At 44.7% G+C, this 18152-nt stretch overlaps 1 protein-coding gene across 1 annotated transcript in view; it reads right to left on the bottom strand.

Moving 5' to 3' along the window:
• Nucleotides 1-3102: 3102 nt before the first annotated feature.
• Nucleotides 3103-18152, bottom strand: part of LOC120059507 (protein bicaudal D homolog 2-like) — a 72339-nt gene continuing 57289 nt past the window's right edge. The window contains exons 8-10 of the mRNA XM_039008623.1: nt 17519-18043; nt 16823-16974; nt 3103-9058 (exon numbers count right to left, since the gene is read on the bottom strand). Coding sequence (XP_038864551.1) covers nt 8695-9058; nt 16823-16974; nt 17519-18043 — 1041 coding nt within the window. The 3' untranslated portion in view covers nt 3103-8694. The remainder of the gene's footprint in view (nt 9059-16822; nt 16975-17518; nt 18044-18152) is intronic.

Raw genomic sequence — 18152 nt, 5'->3', positions numbered from 1 at the left:
TAAGGAAATCTTTGACTATGTACAGACTCAATCAGCATAGCCTTGCTATTGAGAAAGGCTGCCGAAGGCAGACCTGGCTCTCAAGAGAAGACAGGCTATGTGCACACTTCCCACAAAATGAGGTGGAAACTGAGCTGCACTTCCTAACCTCCTGCCAAATGTATGACCATATTAGAGACACATATTTCCCTCAGACTACACAGACTCACAAAAAATGTGAAAACATATCCAATTTTGATAAACTCCCATATCTATTGGGTGAAATACCACAGTGTGCAATCACAGCAGCAATATTTGTGACCTGTTGCCACAAGAAAAGGGCAACCAGTGAAGAACAAACACCATTGTAAAATGAACCTATATTTATGTTATTTTCTCTTTTGTACTTTAACTATTTCCACATCATTACAACACTGTACATATACATAATATGACATTTGAAATGTATCTATTCTTTTGGAACTTTTGTGAGTGTAATGTTTACTGTTAATTTTGTATTGTTTATTTCACTTTTGTTTATTATCTATTTCACTTGCTTTGGCAATGTATACATATGTTTCCCATGCCAATAAAGCCCCTTAAATTGAATTGAAATTGAGAGGGAAGAGAGAGATGGCGAGAGATAGTCAGAGGGAGGGAAATGGATAAAGGAGAGAGGATGGGAGGACAGAAAGAAACAGAGTGAAAATGGGGGTAGGGAGTCAGAGAAGCGCAGAAAATTGGAGGACAAAGAAAGGTAGGCAGAGAGATAAGAGAGATGTGGGGGAAAGGAGGGAAGGTGTGAGTTAGGCCATCCACTTCTTTCACACCAATTTCAAATCACACCTCCTCTGCTGTTATCAAACCACATCACTCATCAAAGAGTGTGAACTGAAAATAAAGTCTCCTGGTGAACATTTTGCATGACATGTTTTGTCATGATTGCAATGAGAACAAGGGTAGAGGCACACACCACACACCTACAGATTCCAGAGAGATAGATCTCTTTTGGAGTATCCATTTCTCTCATGAGCATAGGGGAGAAGACACATCCCTGTCCAGCCGGACTGTATGGAATGTTTGGTGTATGATGAGGATGAGGTCACACAGTTCGTCAGACCTGCTGTGTGTGGAACTTCCTGTGTGTGTGTGTGTGTGTGTGTGTGTGTGTGTGTGTGTGTGTGTGTGTGTGTGTGTGTGTGTGTGCACGCGCAGCAGTCAGAGACACATGAGTCAGACATTGTGATGCTGTCTGTTTGGCCGTGTGGTGTAACTGTGTGTGTGTGTGTGTGTGTGTGTGTGTGTGTGTGTGTGCGTGTGCGTGTGTGTGTGTTCTGTGCACCACCTGATGCATTCAATGTTCCTTCAGGGTCCTCATGTGTTCAGCTCATCACATGACAGGACTGGCTGAGAAAGAGAGAGGGCTCTTTGTGTTAGGTTACGGTTTAGTAGCCCCACTCCACTGACAGCAGCACACTCACCATTGCGTACACACTCACACTCACCATTGCGTGCACACTCACACGCACATACAAAACACGCTTGTGCACAAACACATACCCATATCATATCACTCAAAAAGGGGGGAAGAATCTCATTGGATTCAGACAGACACTGGATACCACTGTATTTGTCAGTGTTATGGGGACCCCAATTGGTCAGAGAGGATACTGCACCAGCCACTGTGAGACGATGCTGCATGCTATTTCAGGTACAATCATACCACCTGCATTTTGAATGGAGCAGTGGGATAGACCATATTCCACTGACCCATATTCCATATGGCAAAACGAACAGGAAATGGGGGAGATGACATGACGACAAAGCGTCCACTGTGGGGGATAGTGATGTCATAGACTGCCAATGGAGTGACCTCTCACCTTTCTTTCATACAGTATCCTGATTCTGCAAATCGGGACTTTTTTCAGTTGGGGCAGTCTCTGTTATGTAGTGTGGTTGGTAAATGGTACACTGTAGCCTAGTTGTATGTGATTCTTTGTGTATGAATAGTTTTCATGTTTGAGCCCTGCATGCAAACCATTGATTGCCTTGATTAGAGAACTTCTTCCATCACTCAGACATCACACTCACTGTTGGCCATACACACACGTTGCTTTTCAATGTCACCAGATTTGGGACAGAATTTGTTCTGTACTTGTGGGGGTTTCAGAGACACAAAGCCAGTCATCCTCATCAGCCCCCCTTTACAGAGGACTAGAGGAGCAAATTAGGCGCTTAGAGCAGAGCACTGCTTGCAGAACTTTCGCCTCTCTCCCACCATCTCTCGCTGGGATAGATTATTTAAAAACTCAATGGATGGTCCTTTTGTTTCCATTCTACTTCTGTAAGATGGTTATTAATCAAAATTGTACAGTGGTTTAAAAAAATGCAATTTATAAACTTTGGACATTAGAATAAAATAAATCCTTATTTTTGTAGAATGACAGCTTCTGAATGGGACCGATTCTTTAATTACTTGTATTGTTTATCCGTTTCTGTGTGTTGTATCAATTCTTATTTTCTGAAAATCAATAGAGTTCTACATATTCTGGCCATGTAAAACCGTCCACGTGGTACAAAACTGTTGCATGAGACAAACGGGGCAAGTCTTTATGACTCATGGAAACTGGTCCTAACGGAGCGTGGACAGGAAGTTACTGGGGGTGGAGAGGTCAAGAGTCACCGGGTTTGTTTGTATGTGGGAGTTTTTTTTTAATACACAGCAGCAAATTATATATGGAAATGTAAATGGAAAATTGTAAATGGAAAAAAAAGTTATAGAGAGTTAAAGAGCTATAAAGGGGTGAGATGTGGAGAACAGAAAAAGAAAATGGAAAATAACAGGAAGAATAGAGAAGACAAAGGATGAGGGCAGGGAGAGAGGAAAAAGAGGGGGAGCCAGACAGAAGGTGGCGGTGGAAGAGTTTTGTGCATTGTGTGAAATTTGATCATGTCATGGAGTCTTTACAGACAGCTGGGAAGTCCCCTCTCATTCTGTTTCCCAGCTGGGGATCTTCTGGGGGGGGGGGGGGGGGGGGGGGGCTGCAGCTTCAGACTGGCTCCACAGTGAACTGTTCATTTACTTACAGTGGGAGAGTTTGGGATGAAAATACACACGGGACACTGTCTTTTTTAGTCACATTTATTGATTTTAACCAGCATGACTACCTTTACACAGACATAAGACCTCTCTATAGGAGAACAAAACAACACTTTCATAGGATTAGCTCAGCAGTAATACATTAGACTAAACTCGTTTTTTCATCATTTTATTTTTTCACTTTTTCAGCATCTCCAAAGTTATAGGTTTGTTTTCGATTCTGTGTAAAGGTTCCCATGACTGAAAAACATGCATATGACAATAAGTTGTAATCAATATGCCACTAATTATAATGCACATTATTGATAAGAATACAGTACTGCATGACAATGCAAATAAATACCAACATACAGATTAAGTCGTTATTTCATATAAAGGTATCAAACTCAATATGGATCAATACTGAAACACAATATGACAATATAAAGTTTGCACGGCTAGTGTATTATCACAATGCTATCGCTTCCAGCAAACAGAAAACTTTTATTTTTCCTTGTAAAACAGCATTTAAATTGCACTTTATTTTTCTCCGTAATTTTTAGCTTCTCAACCGTATTGATAACTTTTTTACGCCTCAACAAACAAGCATTGGCTATGATGGCACTATTCAAGCTTGTTGATGCAAAATCTGTTTTCTATTTCCTGAAATCACAACACTTTAATATAATATATGATGTAAAAAAAGATTCAAGAATAAAAATTAAAAAATAAAAAGAGAAAATGCGCTCTCTGCACATTTGCCAACAATACTATGGATATTACATTACCTTCACCATACAAAGCTAGAGATCGTGTCGATGTTTCCAATAGTACACTGATCTGCCCAAACACATAGTGGTGTTTGGAACATTTTGTTCAAAATGAGGCCAAAGGGATTTCTTTTGGTTCCCAAAGTTTGATTTAAAAAAAACTACTTTTTCTCAATACCCCTGAATTTGCTGTTGGGATCACTGACCTGCAGAATTCAATACAATATCAGTTGAATTGAGCTAATTTCAAAACGATCATCTCACTCCTGCAAAAAGAGCGACTCCTCTTTACATTTATTGCTGCTCACAAAGTCATTCAACCCAAAGTCCTCCCCTAAAAAAATGAACACAAAGTACTAGTCTACAATTCTCCCTGGAAACAATGAAAGGCACTACTGGTCAGAATGAAGAACAAAACAAACCCAAAGCAAAACCCGGGTAGCGCTCCAGCAGAAAGCCACAGCCCCAAACTACACCTTTCTCACTGACTTACGGCTTGTCTCTCTGATTCTTGATTCTTTTTCAAACCTAAACGGTGTACCAAGATCTGGCACGATAAACAAAGAGAGAATTAAACAATTCCAATTTGGAATTTAATCGTTGCACTTGCAGAGAATTATGTGAGCCAGTGATCCCTTATCAGTGTGACACCCCTGGTAAGAAGATGGAAAAAAACAAAATCATTTTGTCACTCCATTTTTTCCCCCCACAAGAACTTCTTACCATTTTTTGAGTCAGAGCGTCGTCAAGTTTCTGCCTGTTATCTTTGAACTATTCCTAGGAATAATAAATACATGAAAACCCCAGAATTAGCTCACCCTGGATTTTGTTTAGAACATGGCAGTAGAACATACATAAAATCAAACCAACAGCATAATAAAGTAACACGATGAGACGTAACAATAGAAGGATGGTTATTCAGATGGATCAATTCTCAGACGCACAACAAGAACAGATGGACTCTGGTTTGCGGTGAGACTTTGAGGAGAGTAAATGGTCTCTGTAAATGGTACAAAGAGACAATATACAGGAGGAAATATATTCCTATTAATATATGTGTATACTTGACTAAATAAGTCACAAACCATAGCACTACAAACCTTTCCTAGGTTAATAATATAAAGTTATATAATCCGATAATAAAAGTGCACAGGTTAAAGAAAACAAAGAAACTTAAACAAAAAAGATCAAACCAGACAAAAAAATTGGTTGATTTACATTGAGAAAAGACCATGGTTCCCCTGGCTTCTCATTGGAGGGATAACTCCGCCAATCACAAACTCTGATCATCATTTCATGAGGAGGGCAGAGTTCACAGTACTTGTGAGCATCGGGCAGCGGCGCTGGGAAATGTGAAATGCCTGTTCATTCCCATACATAGGACATCGAGGTCATGCTATATAGCGAGTGAAAGGGCAACCTGGAGGAATATTGGATTTTCATATCAGAGATTTCATTTGATCTTTTTTAGTCTTGAAGTGGGTTTCATAATCTTGGCCTATAGGGCTATCTGTTTTCTGCACAATGAATGTGACGTCGGCATTGTGAGAGGATCCTGTGTCGGAGGATCCTCCTCCGGGCAGAATTAAATTACTGCAAAACGGAGAAACAAAGAAAACATCAAATGTGCATTACTGGTACATTTAGAGAGATGTTAACTTCCTCAGAAATAATTCCATTTCAAGCAAAAACACTAAATAAGGAAGAGTAAAACGATGTACACCGAAGGCCCAGTTAGTTACAGTAGCTACTAACTACCGGTTGGTGCAAACTGGGATAAGTTGTCCTGAAGCCGACTGTCATATCAACATTGTGTCAATATGTCTCAGAAGAGCTGAAATAAAAGCACCACTGCACGAGGAAGACCAGTGAGTGCAAGAAGCTAAATGACCTCACAAGTACCATGACCTTTGACACCTCCAAAACACATGATGAGGCCCCAAGAGTTGAATCCACACCCCAGAACCAAGTCAGTTAAAGGAGGGGCTTTCCTTAATGGCATGCAGGTTAATGAGAATGGGGTGCGTTTGTTAGCATGCAGGCGTTCCACCAATCAGGAATCAGACGAAGAGCGCGCGAGAGAACTCAAAGGTGAAGTGGGCGGAGCCTAAAGGCAGAGGTAGGAGGAGCTTATTCTGGTGGCATTCTATTGACGACACCAGATAAACAGACATTGATTTCAAACTAAACCAAGAGACCAAGGGAGGGTCTCTCTTAGCCACAATCACATCCTGGATTATTAAATATATAGATTATTCAGTGAGTCTATAGAGCCTACACAAGGGAACAGGAATAGAGGGTCAACTAAATTTGAATCAATGTCCACTGGTAAAATACCACATTTAGAGACAAAGTAGTCCAACAAAAACCTAATGTAAATACATTTGTAATTTTAGAGCATCTCCCTCAGAAAACCCCGGGACTCATTTCCCCAAACACAGTATCAAAATCATGTTCGGAATCGGCTGAGAGAGCTCGTCTTTCGCAGCTCTCCAGCCGCGGGCGCTTTTAAACACCAGTATTACTTCTCTCTCCTCTCCCACTCTCTACTCCCAGAGCAAACTGATACAAACAAAGTGTGATTCTATCACGCTATAAGTGGAACAAGAACAGAATAGTGATTTCCCCTCCCGTGGAGGTTTTTCCTCTGATGTGAGCGATAGCCTCGTCTCCATACTGTGTGGTGTGACTAAAGGCCTCGTAGGGCAGCGCAGCACATACTCAACTCAAGCAGGGTTGAGGACGTCCCTCGTTCGGAGGAACCAAAGCTCTCCCTCTCTATATCCGAGAGAGGTGGCCTAGGAGTATCCCAGAAGATTAGAACCTGATTACGATCGTATCATTAAGAATATATAGTTTTATATAGGTTACTGGTAGAAAAAGCATAATTGAGTGAATCTTCAAGAATCTCTTCGCATCAACCCTGCTTTCAGCATCATAAAGCTAACGACGTGTATGCATTACATGGATTTATCTAACACGGGCCCCGCATCCGTTTTTTTAATCTGCCTGGCACTAGATTGCAAGGGTTAAAGCTTTTTTGGGGATAATAAAGACAGTAAGTACATTGGTTGTCCTCTCACATCCACACAGCATCTCAGAAATGAATCTATTTGCAATATTTGGAGGAAACAACATACACACAAGGGTCGTTCACCTCAGTGTCGGAGCTGAGATCACACACACACACACACACAGGCAGGGTTCCGGGACACACGTGCGCAAGGACGTTATCTGACAATATTCAGGGGTTTTCCCCCCACAATCCCCCTCTCTACTTAAAGGGAGAGTGGTGTTGCAGGGCGAGCAAGCTGCTGACGATCTAAAAGAGAGAGAGGGGTTGTCATGACAACAACGCGACGAACCACAGGTTTGAGACACGAGGAGGACGGGGTTTTCAGCCGCATAACCGCACACGGTTCGTTTGCGAGCTCGAAAGGGCCTCCCAAACGAGAAAGAGAGAAGCGACAGGGAGAGAGAGAGGAAGAGAGTTCGGCATTAGGCTGACAGACACAAAGACAGGGCTTTACATCGATAGATAGATAGATGTAGTTGATTTCAAGTGTTTGGGTCGACAGGCACTTTGCCGAGGGATATTGGTCGGTTTTGTTTGTAGAATTATGATCCGGATCTGGGTGCCATTGGTTTTTTGTGCTCTTTTAGGATCTTTTTCTGTCATTACAAAAATCACCATCAATCAAAACTATATTGTATCTGTTCACAGTTATTTGATCATTTTCTTGCGTTCTTAATAGTAATATGGCTCGGCGAGAATCCACCAATATGACATATACTGGGTCACATGGAATAGCCCTCTGTTTGTTTCTGCAGACGTTAAATAACTGCTCTGGTTCAAATGTAGAGCCCTGTAGCAGGTGGGCATGTGCTGTGACACACCTGTTTACAGAGAAAAACTGTTAGGAAGCTCAGTAGCATTTCCAGCTGCAAAGCCATGCGATTGGACTGCCTGACTACCGCGTTGGTGTACAGTTTAAAGGATCTTGAAATTAAACACCTGTGGTCTTAGGTGCTCCTTTTACCGCCCAAACTCCGACATCATTATTTATCAGCCAACCCGCTTTGAGAATTTTGAATTTCAGTTAGAAAATCCAGCAAATCACACTGGGCTCCCTAGCAACAGCAGGGGGAGTTTGCATATTGTTTTGTTTCATTTGTTTATGTAAACATTAATGAGCAACCTGATTGGTCAGTGAGTTGCTGGGGCTGGCTCAGTCCTGGGGGGCCAGGAGAGAGAGGTGGAAGAGGAGCGGGGGCTTTATCGAAGGAGCACCAACGCCAACAGGCAAGCAAAACGAGGAGAGGACGTCAACTTCTGTCACATGACCCTAAAAGTGACACCCTCTTCACAAGTTCCCACCCCCCAAATGCATGGTTGGTTACCAGGCAACACGGTTACCAGGCAACGCACTCAGGGGGGTCAGAACACACTAAGCACAAAAGCTGCCACCTTTTACATCATCATAAGTACAGCACCATGACGGCGGAAAGAAGAGACACCCCATAATATCCACAGAAGCCCAACGGCGGCCAGTTGAGGCCATATCCACATGCCATACATTATGTCTACTACAATCCCAAACTTCTAGGGCACACTGTACTGTACGGTACAGTACATACACATCTGCATTCCCCTAAGCGTTTACACTAGCAGGCGTGAGTGGCCATACGTGGCCACAGGCATAAGTATGTACTATAGGTTAGACACACACCAGGCTCTATGAGGCTGCAGGCTGAGCAGGCAGGGAGCTAAGCGAGCGTAGTAGGGCTCTTTAACACTAAGTCAGGGGAGGACCTCGGGCTCCTCCCCCCTGTACACAGAGGTCCCGTGCTGACAACGCAGCCGCTTCAGTCGCAGTAGATCTTGTACTTCTCGCTGCAGAAGACCACTGGGCCTCCCAGGATGCCGTTGGGCATGATGTTGGGCTCACTGGTGCGACCGATGCCGGCGCAGGTGAGCCCGTGACTCACGTAGGGGATGTTGGCGGTGTTGGTGTGGCCGTTGGTGGTTCTGCCGTTGGTGGTCCTGCCTTTAGGTTTGCCCCCGCGGCGGGTCTGCTCGGTGTCAAACTCCAGGTCCTCCAAGCGCTGGGTCAGGGCTAGCTTCTGCTGGATGGCCATACGGAGGAGGGAGTTCAGGGTCTTCTTCTCATCCTCTGCCGCGGACAGCTGTCTCTGCATCTCATCCAGCTGAGTCACATACTCGTCACAGCTACAGTAGAAGGAGGGAGCGGGAGAGAGAGAGAGGGATGGAGGGAGAGAGATCACATTAGAATAAGATATTTGCCTCCAACGTCAGTGAGATTTCAGCCCTTAAACATTTACTGCATTTTCACTAGCCATCCAATAGGTGGCAGTAGAAACCTCCAGTGTTAACAGCCAAAGGCACAGTGATCTGACAGTGACTGTGGTCTTTTCACTACCAGTGGTAACGGTCTGGATCTCCAATCGGACTGTTCATATTGTCTGTGGCTATTTCAGATGGATTTCCCTGACCTTCAAGCCCACTGAAAATCAATGCAAGAAAAAAGGCTGAACCCACATTCGTCTTGACCTTTGACCTACGACCCCAGTGCCCGTCTTCTCCACCAGATAAAGCCCTTGAGGTGTCTACCAGAGCCTTGCCATCCGGCAGTCTACCATATCATCAGACTATCTCTCCATCTCCCCCAGCACCACTCTCTTCTCCCTGGAAACCTCTCTGTCCTAAACTTTTTGTGCTGAGCGATAAGTGCTTTTTGAGGTCAGTTCGGTTTCGGTTCGATTATGAAAAAATAATCATGGTTTTCGATTTCGGTTTTGAAACTTTTTTAAAACATGAAACGCACTATGCATTATGTGGGTTGAATGCTGTAACAACACAGAATAAAACAATTAATACAAGCCACTTGATGGTTGTGAATGCCCATTACTGCTTATCACATATTAACCATCATTTATTCACATTACGTTACATTAATAAAATATTTCAGCTGTTGTATATATTAAATTTGTTTCATTTCATTTCAAGTCATCACCTCATCTCTATAGTGCTGCTTCCTATGCTGTCTGACAAAATCACTATTTTGTCGTTTTTCAATGTAAATACGGCATACTTTTATGACTGCTGAACACCATCAATCACTTAAACCAGTGGTTCCCAAACGTGAAAGGAACTGAGTCCGGCTTTAAACTTACTCTTTGTTGTAATAGTAGAATGCACAAGCTGCCATTACTAAATTGGGTAGTGCGTCATCAGTTCCTCATCATGAGTCATGTTAGTCATTGCATACCTTAGAGAGCTATTTATAACTTGTCAGAAATGTCCAGATCAACTAGCCCGTGTCAGCTAATGTTTTTTAGCTCGTTTTGTTTTGCCCATAGACTTTGTCGTAATGTTCGAGTCACTTAAATATGATATGAATAAACATTAGACATGGCAAAATGTATTGAATTGCAATAAAATGTGCTTTTAAAACAGCAACATTTCTCTGCATCTTACGACAAAATGTGTAGAATTGCAGGAAATATGTTTTAAATCCGAATATTTGAAAGATGTAGGTGAAAAATAACTGAAAAAATAACAAAAATGTTCATTAATGCTCAGCACTATAAACTTTAAACATCCTATTCAAGGAAGAACAACAGGAACTAATTTCACCCCCACAAGACTCACTTAAGACCTCATCTGTATTGCACCGGGGCAGTAGAAAATGTAGAGATGTATTTACTATTCACTAAAAGCCCAGCTACGCATGATTCGCTTTGTACTGCTAATATCCAAACAAATGCAGAGTTTAATGGCTGAACATACATCCCATTTGAATGTATCCCGGGGTTGGGGTTCATGTGGGCTGTGTTGATGTAGCTCTACCCGGACGTCTGTCTGCATGACAATATGAGGAGTCTGAGCACGAAGTTAATAATAGATCACACACAAAGGAGGAAAGCTCACTTTAGGAGTGGGCTAAGTGAGAGCCCAAACAAGAGAGGTGCAAAGAAAGGTATGGAAGAAAAGATTGAGAGAGATCTCTCACTCACTCACTCACTCACTCACTCACTCACTCACTCACTCACTCACTCACTCACTCACTCACTCACTCACTCACTCACTCACTCACTCACTCACTCACTCACTCACACTGTGCTGTGATGCTATATTTAATCTATTTTTACCACTGTGAGCATTTAAGTGTGTGTGTGTTAGGGCCAGGCAGGTCCAGAAAACTAGGTCATGCTGCCTGGAATGTAGAGGCAGGGGTTCATATCACTGTCCTTCATCTGCTTCCTCTTTCATTATTAATCATTCTGCCCTTCACTCTCTCTACCTCTCTTTCCTTTCTCTGCACCCTCATCTTACATCTCTCCATCATCTCTCAGTCATCCTCCCTCCATCCTTCATTTATATCTCCATCATCCTTCCTCCATCCTCCTCTCCACTTCCCCCCCCCCCCAACCTGTCTCCATCCTGCTGACACAGCGATCTGAGATGACATTCCCCAGTGATAATGGTAGCCACACCTCTGCAGAGATCTGTGCAGTACACCACCTTCCCTCCCAGCTGTCATTCAGCCCAACCCACATTGGAATGAAATTCCTGGCATCTCAGAACACTCCTTCAGTCCTACCAGCAGGACAAGTCTACATCAGGGGAATTACAAGTTACTCTGAATCTAAATGTGGGACATAAACACTCCCTGTTCTATCTGGTGGATTGGAATGTTTCCTCTACCCTTCCGAGTGTCAATTACAATCTACAATGAGTGAGAAAGACATTAGGAACACCTTCCTAATATTGAGTTGCACCCCCTTTCGCCCTCAGAACAGCCTCAATTCATCAGGACATGGACGTTACAAGGAGTCGAAAGTTGAACTGACGTCTGTGCCCAGTGCGCATTCTCATTGGTCACATAGGACCTAATGTTGCTATTCAGTCTCTCACTATTGGCCCGTTGAAGTGTTGTGTTATTGCACATGGGCACTCCCCATGATGCCCACATTCTCTCCCCCCACATACACAAACCCAGCCCCCCCTCGTGGGCGTGCAGTCGGACTCCCACTGGGGGGCACACCCAGACAAAGGGGATCAGTGCAGCTTCATTTGACCCAGTGTGAGATGGCGAATGGGGGGGGGGGGGGGTTCCCAGGGGTCGCAGTGCCCTTTAAGATGGACCAGCCATGCTGGGTGGAGGGTGTAAGAGGGCGTGGGTTTTCCCGGGAAAAAATACGGGCTTCCATTCTAGGGATGAAGGGATACAATGGGGCCCTTATTGGCCTGATAGAGAGGGACTGGAGGGCCACAATGGCCCTGGGTGGCGGCTGGCCCTTTGTCGAAGAACAGTCTCCACATTCAGAGTAGTGTGGAACAGAGGCTCCATGTCTCAGATGATCTACAGTAGCCAGGGGTCACGAGACACACACAGGCGTACTGCACACAACATGCGCTCAGAGTATAACGTGCACAGCATACACTCATATCCACACCCACACACATGCACTGCATGAAACACAATGACATAGGGAAGGGAAGAGTATCATAGGGAAGGGTATGGACTACACTGACAGGCACATACCACAGGAGGTTGGTGGCATCTTAAATGGGGAGGACGGGCAAGTGGTAATGGCTGGAGCGGAATAAGTGGAAAGGTTATTATGAGCCGTCCTCCCCTCAGCAGCCTCCACTGGCGCATACGCCCTAAATATACTGACAAATGAGTGTAGAAACACAGCACTACAGCACATTTGTTTGTCACATGGAGTGTGAACACAGGCACACACTCGCCTCAGCTGTTCTCTGGCTATGTGGGATCAGCATTGGTCATTGTGGAGGAGGATGAGTGAGAGGATTTAGGAGGGAGGAGAGGGGAGATAAAGAAGGAGTAAAATAACCAACAATGAAAGTAAGGACAAAATGGGAATCAGAGAAACAGAAAGAGATAGAATGAGAGTGTGTGCCTGTTCGATTTGACTGGGGGAAGGCTGACTGATTCTTTGCGTGTATAGTGCCTAGAGCCTGCTAAGAGCAGGCATGTCCAGGCAGTGCTTAATTGGAGTCCGATCATGCACCTCTCCATTTTCGACTGTTTTGGTCCGGAATCTATTTGGCCGGATCCGGTAACTCTCGTGGCATCGTTTTTTTTCCTTCTCACTTTTTTAAAAATGTAAACATTATAATAAAAGCGATCAAAGTTCATATGAGTTGCATCTTCGTTAATTCTCCTGCCCCCCCCCCCCAAAACGTAACACAGGGTGGCTGTGTGAGAAGGACGCCTGTATCTCTCACATGACTAGAATGAGATTCACTTTCTATGATCTCTCTCCCGCTCTGCTCTGATAGACATGAGCCGGTAACTCTCCAGCGGAGCACTTCATCATTTATTTCCTTCTTATAGAATCATACCCGCGCAAAGGGTTCTGCTGGAACTGTAGCACCCCTGATAAATTGAAATACATTTGCCAAAGTTATAGAATTACTGCTGTCTGTTCAGAATCTTTTTTTATCATTCAAAATAGCCTACTACACCATGATAAGGCCTATAATTTTTTTAAATAGCCTAGCTGTGGATTGTAGTCCAATAACAACGAATAGCCTACAGTCGGGAAATCCGGCAAATCCGTCAGTGAATAAACAGCATGCAGAAAAAAACAGGCCTTACGCAACATTTAAAATACAATCGAGGGAAAACAACGGTTGGAAAGCAAATGGCTCCTGCTGAAAAGAGAAGACGCAAAATATTTGATCAACTTCCAAATATTGTTTTACCAAGTAAAACAAGAGAGAGAGAGGCTTTTGGCACGAGCGCATTGGCCATCACCAACGAGTGAGCTGCGCATCATTGGGTGAGTCAGTGAAACTGGAAAGCATTTTAAGGACTACAGCTCAGAACTCCCCCACCCCATCTCTCTCTCGCTCACTTTTTTTCCGGCACCTCCCAATTTTCAAATGAAGCACCGGTCTTAGGAATGTAAGAGACTGGGTCTTACTGTACACTGATAACACAGTCCACAGCTGGAGTACAACACACATACACAAGATGGAGATGTACAAACTGACATAGAATACACATATCAGGAGCTAGCATTACACAAAAGAGTCACACAGAGATTTGCACATTCAATCAGTCCCACTCCATTCACTCTAACTCTCTCACTCTGGGGCCACACACTCGAAACTAAGGCAGTCCACTGAAAATCTCAGGAATCCCCAAAATCTACATTTAAGTCGACAGAGTATGTCAAAGATGGAATAACCATGAGAAAGACTCTCAAATGAGCCCCTGTCGAGAAGCTGAAATGAAAGACTCCCTCTCTCTCTGTAGGGTAGAGGGCCTTGTGTTTTGCTCTGAGGATGGAAGAGGGGAGAACGGGAAGAAACAGGGGGAGTGTGGGAAACATGGGTCAATCACATCCCTCTGCCTCTTAAAGCCTTTCAAAGAGGCCTCCCCCCTCACTCCCCACCATCATTCTATAGGCCAAAATTAGCATACCAATACGTACAGGCTCCAGAAGGACCTGAATGAACACCACCCCGAATACCCAGGCTGTACACAGCCCAGAACATACTGAGGCCGTGTCCAAAATGGATCCCTATTCCCTGTAGTGCAGTATATAGGGTAGGGCTGTCACGATAACAGTATTGCAGCACAACATTTTACATACAGTAGGTTTTTTTAAAGGACCAAAGAGTTCAGTCTGCTTTGTGCTTTTTGCCATCGTAGCATCGCAATACTGGTCTCGTGACAACCATAATATAGGGGGTAGCAAAAACAACATTAATTATATCTAAGGCACATAGAAATCAGGTAAAGACTGAGGGATTTCCTGTGGCCCCCTGAGCAGAGTTGAGCTATGTTTTGTTTTGTCATGTTGTGTTATGAGCATCATTCAGTCTCTTACGACAGCAAAGAGGGACAAGGGGAAAGGCACATTTAACATGCGTGCCTCTCTGGCGCTGCCATTTTCCTCTGTATCATATCTACCACCCTCATTCTGCTGCTAACAGCCAGTACCTCTTAACGAACACTTGGTTTGAAACCCTGATTGGTCAGTGAAAGTTATTCTAAAGCAGAATGCCAGTTATTTTCAAAATGGCTTCCTCTGAGGTGCTCAGTGAGAGCTGATTTCCTCTCGTGTCTTCAGAGGGATAACTTAACAACCGCATCAACAGACCATCTGGCCCTGCACTGCACCAAATCGTTATGACAACAGAAACACACCCATATTTGCAGAGGAAGACAGTTTTCTCCGCCATGTTAATCGATAAGCTACTACAGTTACATAGAATTACTCAATAAGACCAGCTAATGGACTGGGAGTGCAGGTACACCGTAGCATTACTCCACTGTAAATATGAGGGGTGCCGAGTGCACACTCTCTGTGGATAGTGCAGCCCTCCCTTCTCTCCTGCCCTCTCCTCTCCTTCCTGCACAGCTTGATATGAGCTTTACTGTAAGTGGAGGAGCCTTAAAGACGGAGAGAGACTGCCTCAGAGTTGCCATCTGGTTCAGGGAGGGTTTGCAGGAGAAGGGAGGACGCACTGGGCTCCCCATCAAAACAACAGAGCAAACAAAGTACCACAAGAATGTGCGGTGGCCTACATGCTTGTATACAGTGTGCACACATTGCGCACACACTCATAGTCATTGTCGCACTCCCACCAACATAGACCCCCCCACACAAACACACACACACTCCTTCAGGAGGAAGACTACAGTACAGTGAGACTATGGTGAAACTAGAGTACATTGCATCCGAGGTAGTTATCCAGACCAGGTCGAGGTAGGGATTATAAAGGGAACCTTTGGCCCGCTTCTTATGGGAATCAGCAGGCTTAGCCAGCAAAGGGGTTAACGTAGCCCCTCCATCTGATAAGCAGTAGCGGGTCATAAAACCCTGCTTCTTCAGCATAGTGATTATTACAGATTAGAGACGTGTCCGTCGTACGGCCATCCTCCACTGGTCCAGATTCACAAAGAAAAACAACACTCCTATTAAAACCTGTCGGTTGTTAAAAGCACGCTATGTACACGGCGTTAGCATATGGTAAATATGGCTTACCGTGTGGTATTAAAACTGTCTTGTGTGCTCTTAGGATGGTGTTACTGCTAGGTTGACCTGGTAAAAGCGGTCGGATGGACACTGGGACGTCTAGGTGTCTTGGTCAATACATCTTTCCATTTAATCGCACGGCGACAGCGTTTTAGTAGGCTAAATACATATGTACGTAAACGATATAACTGTACGTAAAACCTCACGTTGTAACGGTGTTATTGTTTTTTTTGCGGCGCTTTTCTTTTGGTTTGCTGGGTTTGTTTCTGTAGGTAAGCGAGGTAGGTATAGCACATGTCTTGTCGTGTGGCAAACAAAGCCTAAAGGAACGAGAGAGCCTACTCTCATACGCACAGATGAATCTGTTGTAGTATATAGACAGAGCGCGTGTCAAGGCGTGTTCTTGGGTCATGGGTGACTGACTACTCTCTTACTGTGTGGCCAAGGTATGCGATAACGTGTTTAAATGTGTGTTCGAAACTAGGAGTCTAATAGTGTGTTCCTAATAGGGCTGGGGACCTCACGATACGATACTTAGGTGCCCGATGCGATATGTGTTGTGATTGTCATGATTCTGTGTGTATTGCGATTCGATACTGCGATTTGGTGTTCCAAACATATTGCTCACTATATGTCTGTTTCAGAGAGACGAGAAAATTAGTTTTGGTCAGTCAGGGAAATAAAAGTTCAAAAAAACATGTTGGCTCACTATTTAAAAAGGAGATGGAGAACAAGGATGAAAAATACTGGCGTTTTGGCGCAGGTACAGTTGACTAGCGAATGCTTATGCTACCTACAGTACCAAAAACGACTTATTTTTCCAAATCGATTCTTGGGGGTCAAATATTGATACAATATTGCGATATGTAACTGTGGCGATTTTTTTCTCTCCCATCACTAGTTCCTAACTTGTTTTAAACGGGGGCGCGTGATAATGTACTCCTCTTACCGTGTGGCGAACATAGCTCGAAGTGAGGAGAAGGTAGCGGCGTCCTCCTTCAGGGCCTTCAGCTCGTTCCTCAGCTTCATCATGGTCTCCGTCACCATGGCCTTCTCGTTCTCATACTTACTCTTCAGGTTGGCCAGCGCCACCTCAGCCGTCTGTAAGGGGGGACACAACACAACAACGGTCAGACCAAATAAAACGGGTCATTTGTAGTCTTTTCCCTGCAGCTTTATGTCATTAGCGTCTGTTCCAGTGCGTGACCTTTGAGGGTTTAACTGCACAGCAGTTCGGTGGGGAGCTGGCTGGATTTAAAGACTACAGGTGCGTTTCTTCATGAGAGGCTTTTATCTGAGAGTCAGATTCAGGAGCTGAGGAACACACACCCTCTTCAAAGATCTGACAGCAACTGGACACACAAACATTTCGGGTTCTGGGCTGTTAGGGAGTGTCTGCTTTAGGAAGCTTTCATCTTTTTTAAAACTCTATCACATAGACACACACAGAAACAGACACAGGCACACAGACACACACAAACACTCACAGCCACCAGCTGTCTCTCCCTGTTGTTTCGCTATGAATCTTGGCTGCAGTGCATTTGCTACGACAGCTGAAGAGGCTTCAGACAGCCACCTCCCTGCCTCAGTCCCCCGACTGATTCTTAGGGGAGGGAAATACAAACATGGAGGTTCAGCATCTGACCTGCTTGTTGGCTTTGAGCACGGTCCTCAGTGTAGCGATCTGCTCCCTCTTGGTGCTGAGCAGGGACTTGAGTTTGAGGATCTCCTCCATGCAGGCCTCCATGTCCTTATCTGCCACGGCGCCGAGCTCCAGAGACGCCACCCTCTGACGGGACAGCTCTGTGGTGCGGTCCACCGCCAGCTGCAGGTGCTTGATCTGGTCCCGGATGATGGCCACCAGGTTGTACACGTTCATCGGCTCCCGGGGCGAGGGGGAAGAGGAGACAGGGGACAAGGCACTGTCGGCAGCATCGGGGACGGGGAACAGGCCCTTGGTGAGCAGGATGGGGGAGCGGCGGCCGCGACCTTCGGGACTCGTACGCCCGCCCTTGCCCTGCTTGTAGAAGTCGAGCATGACGCGGTTGGGAGTTTCGTTGTTGCACATGCACACGTGGTTGTAGAGGGTGGCCAGCTCCTCGCTGAAGGTGACCAGCTCGTCCTGCGCCACGTTCAGGCTGCCCTGGGACTCGCCCGCCACGTCACTCACCTTTACAGATAGAAAGAGGGAAACGTTTGTCAATTCATACAGTTTGATCGAAGAGAGAAATCTGGTTTGCAGTGTGAGGGAAAAGTACAAACAATTCATACACAGAGAA

Source organism: Salvelinus namaycush, chromosome 14 (genome assembly GCF_016432855.1).
Source record: "Salvelinus namaycush isolate Seneca chromosome 14, SaNama_1.0, whole genome shotgun sequence".
Lineage (NCBI taxonomy): Eukaryota > Metazoa > Chordata > Actinopteri > Salmoniformes > Salmonidae > Salvelinus > Salvelinus namaycush.
The sequence above is the reverse complement of the archived record's forward strand: the minus strand, read 5'-3'. Positions and strand labels throughout refer to the sequence as shown.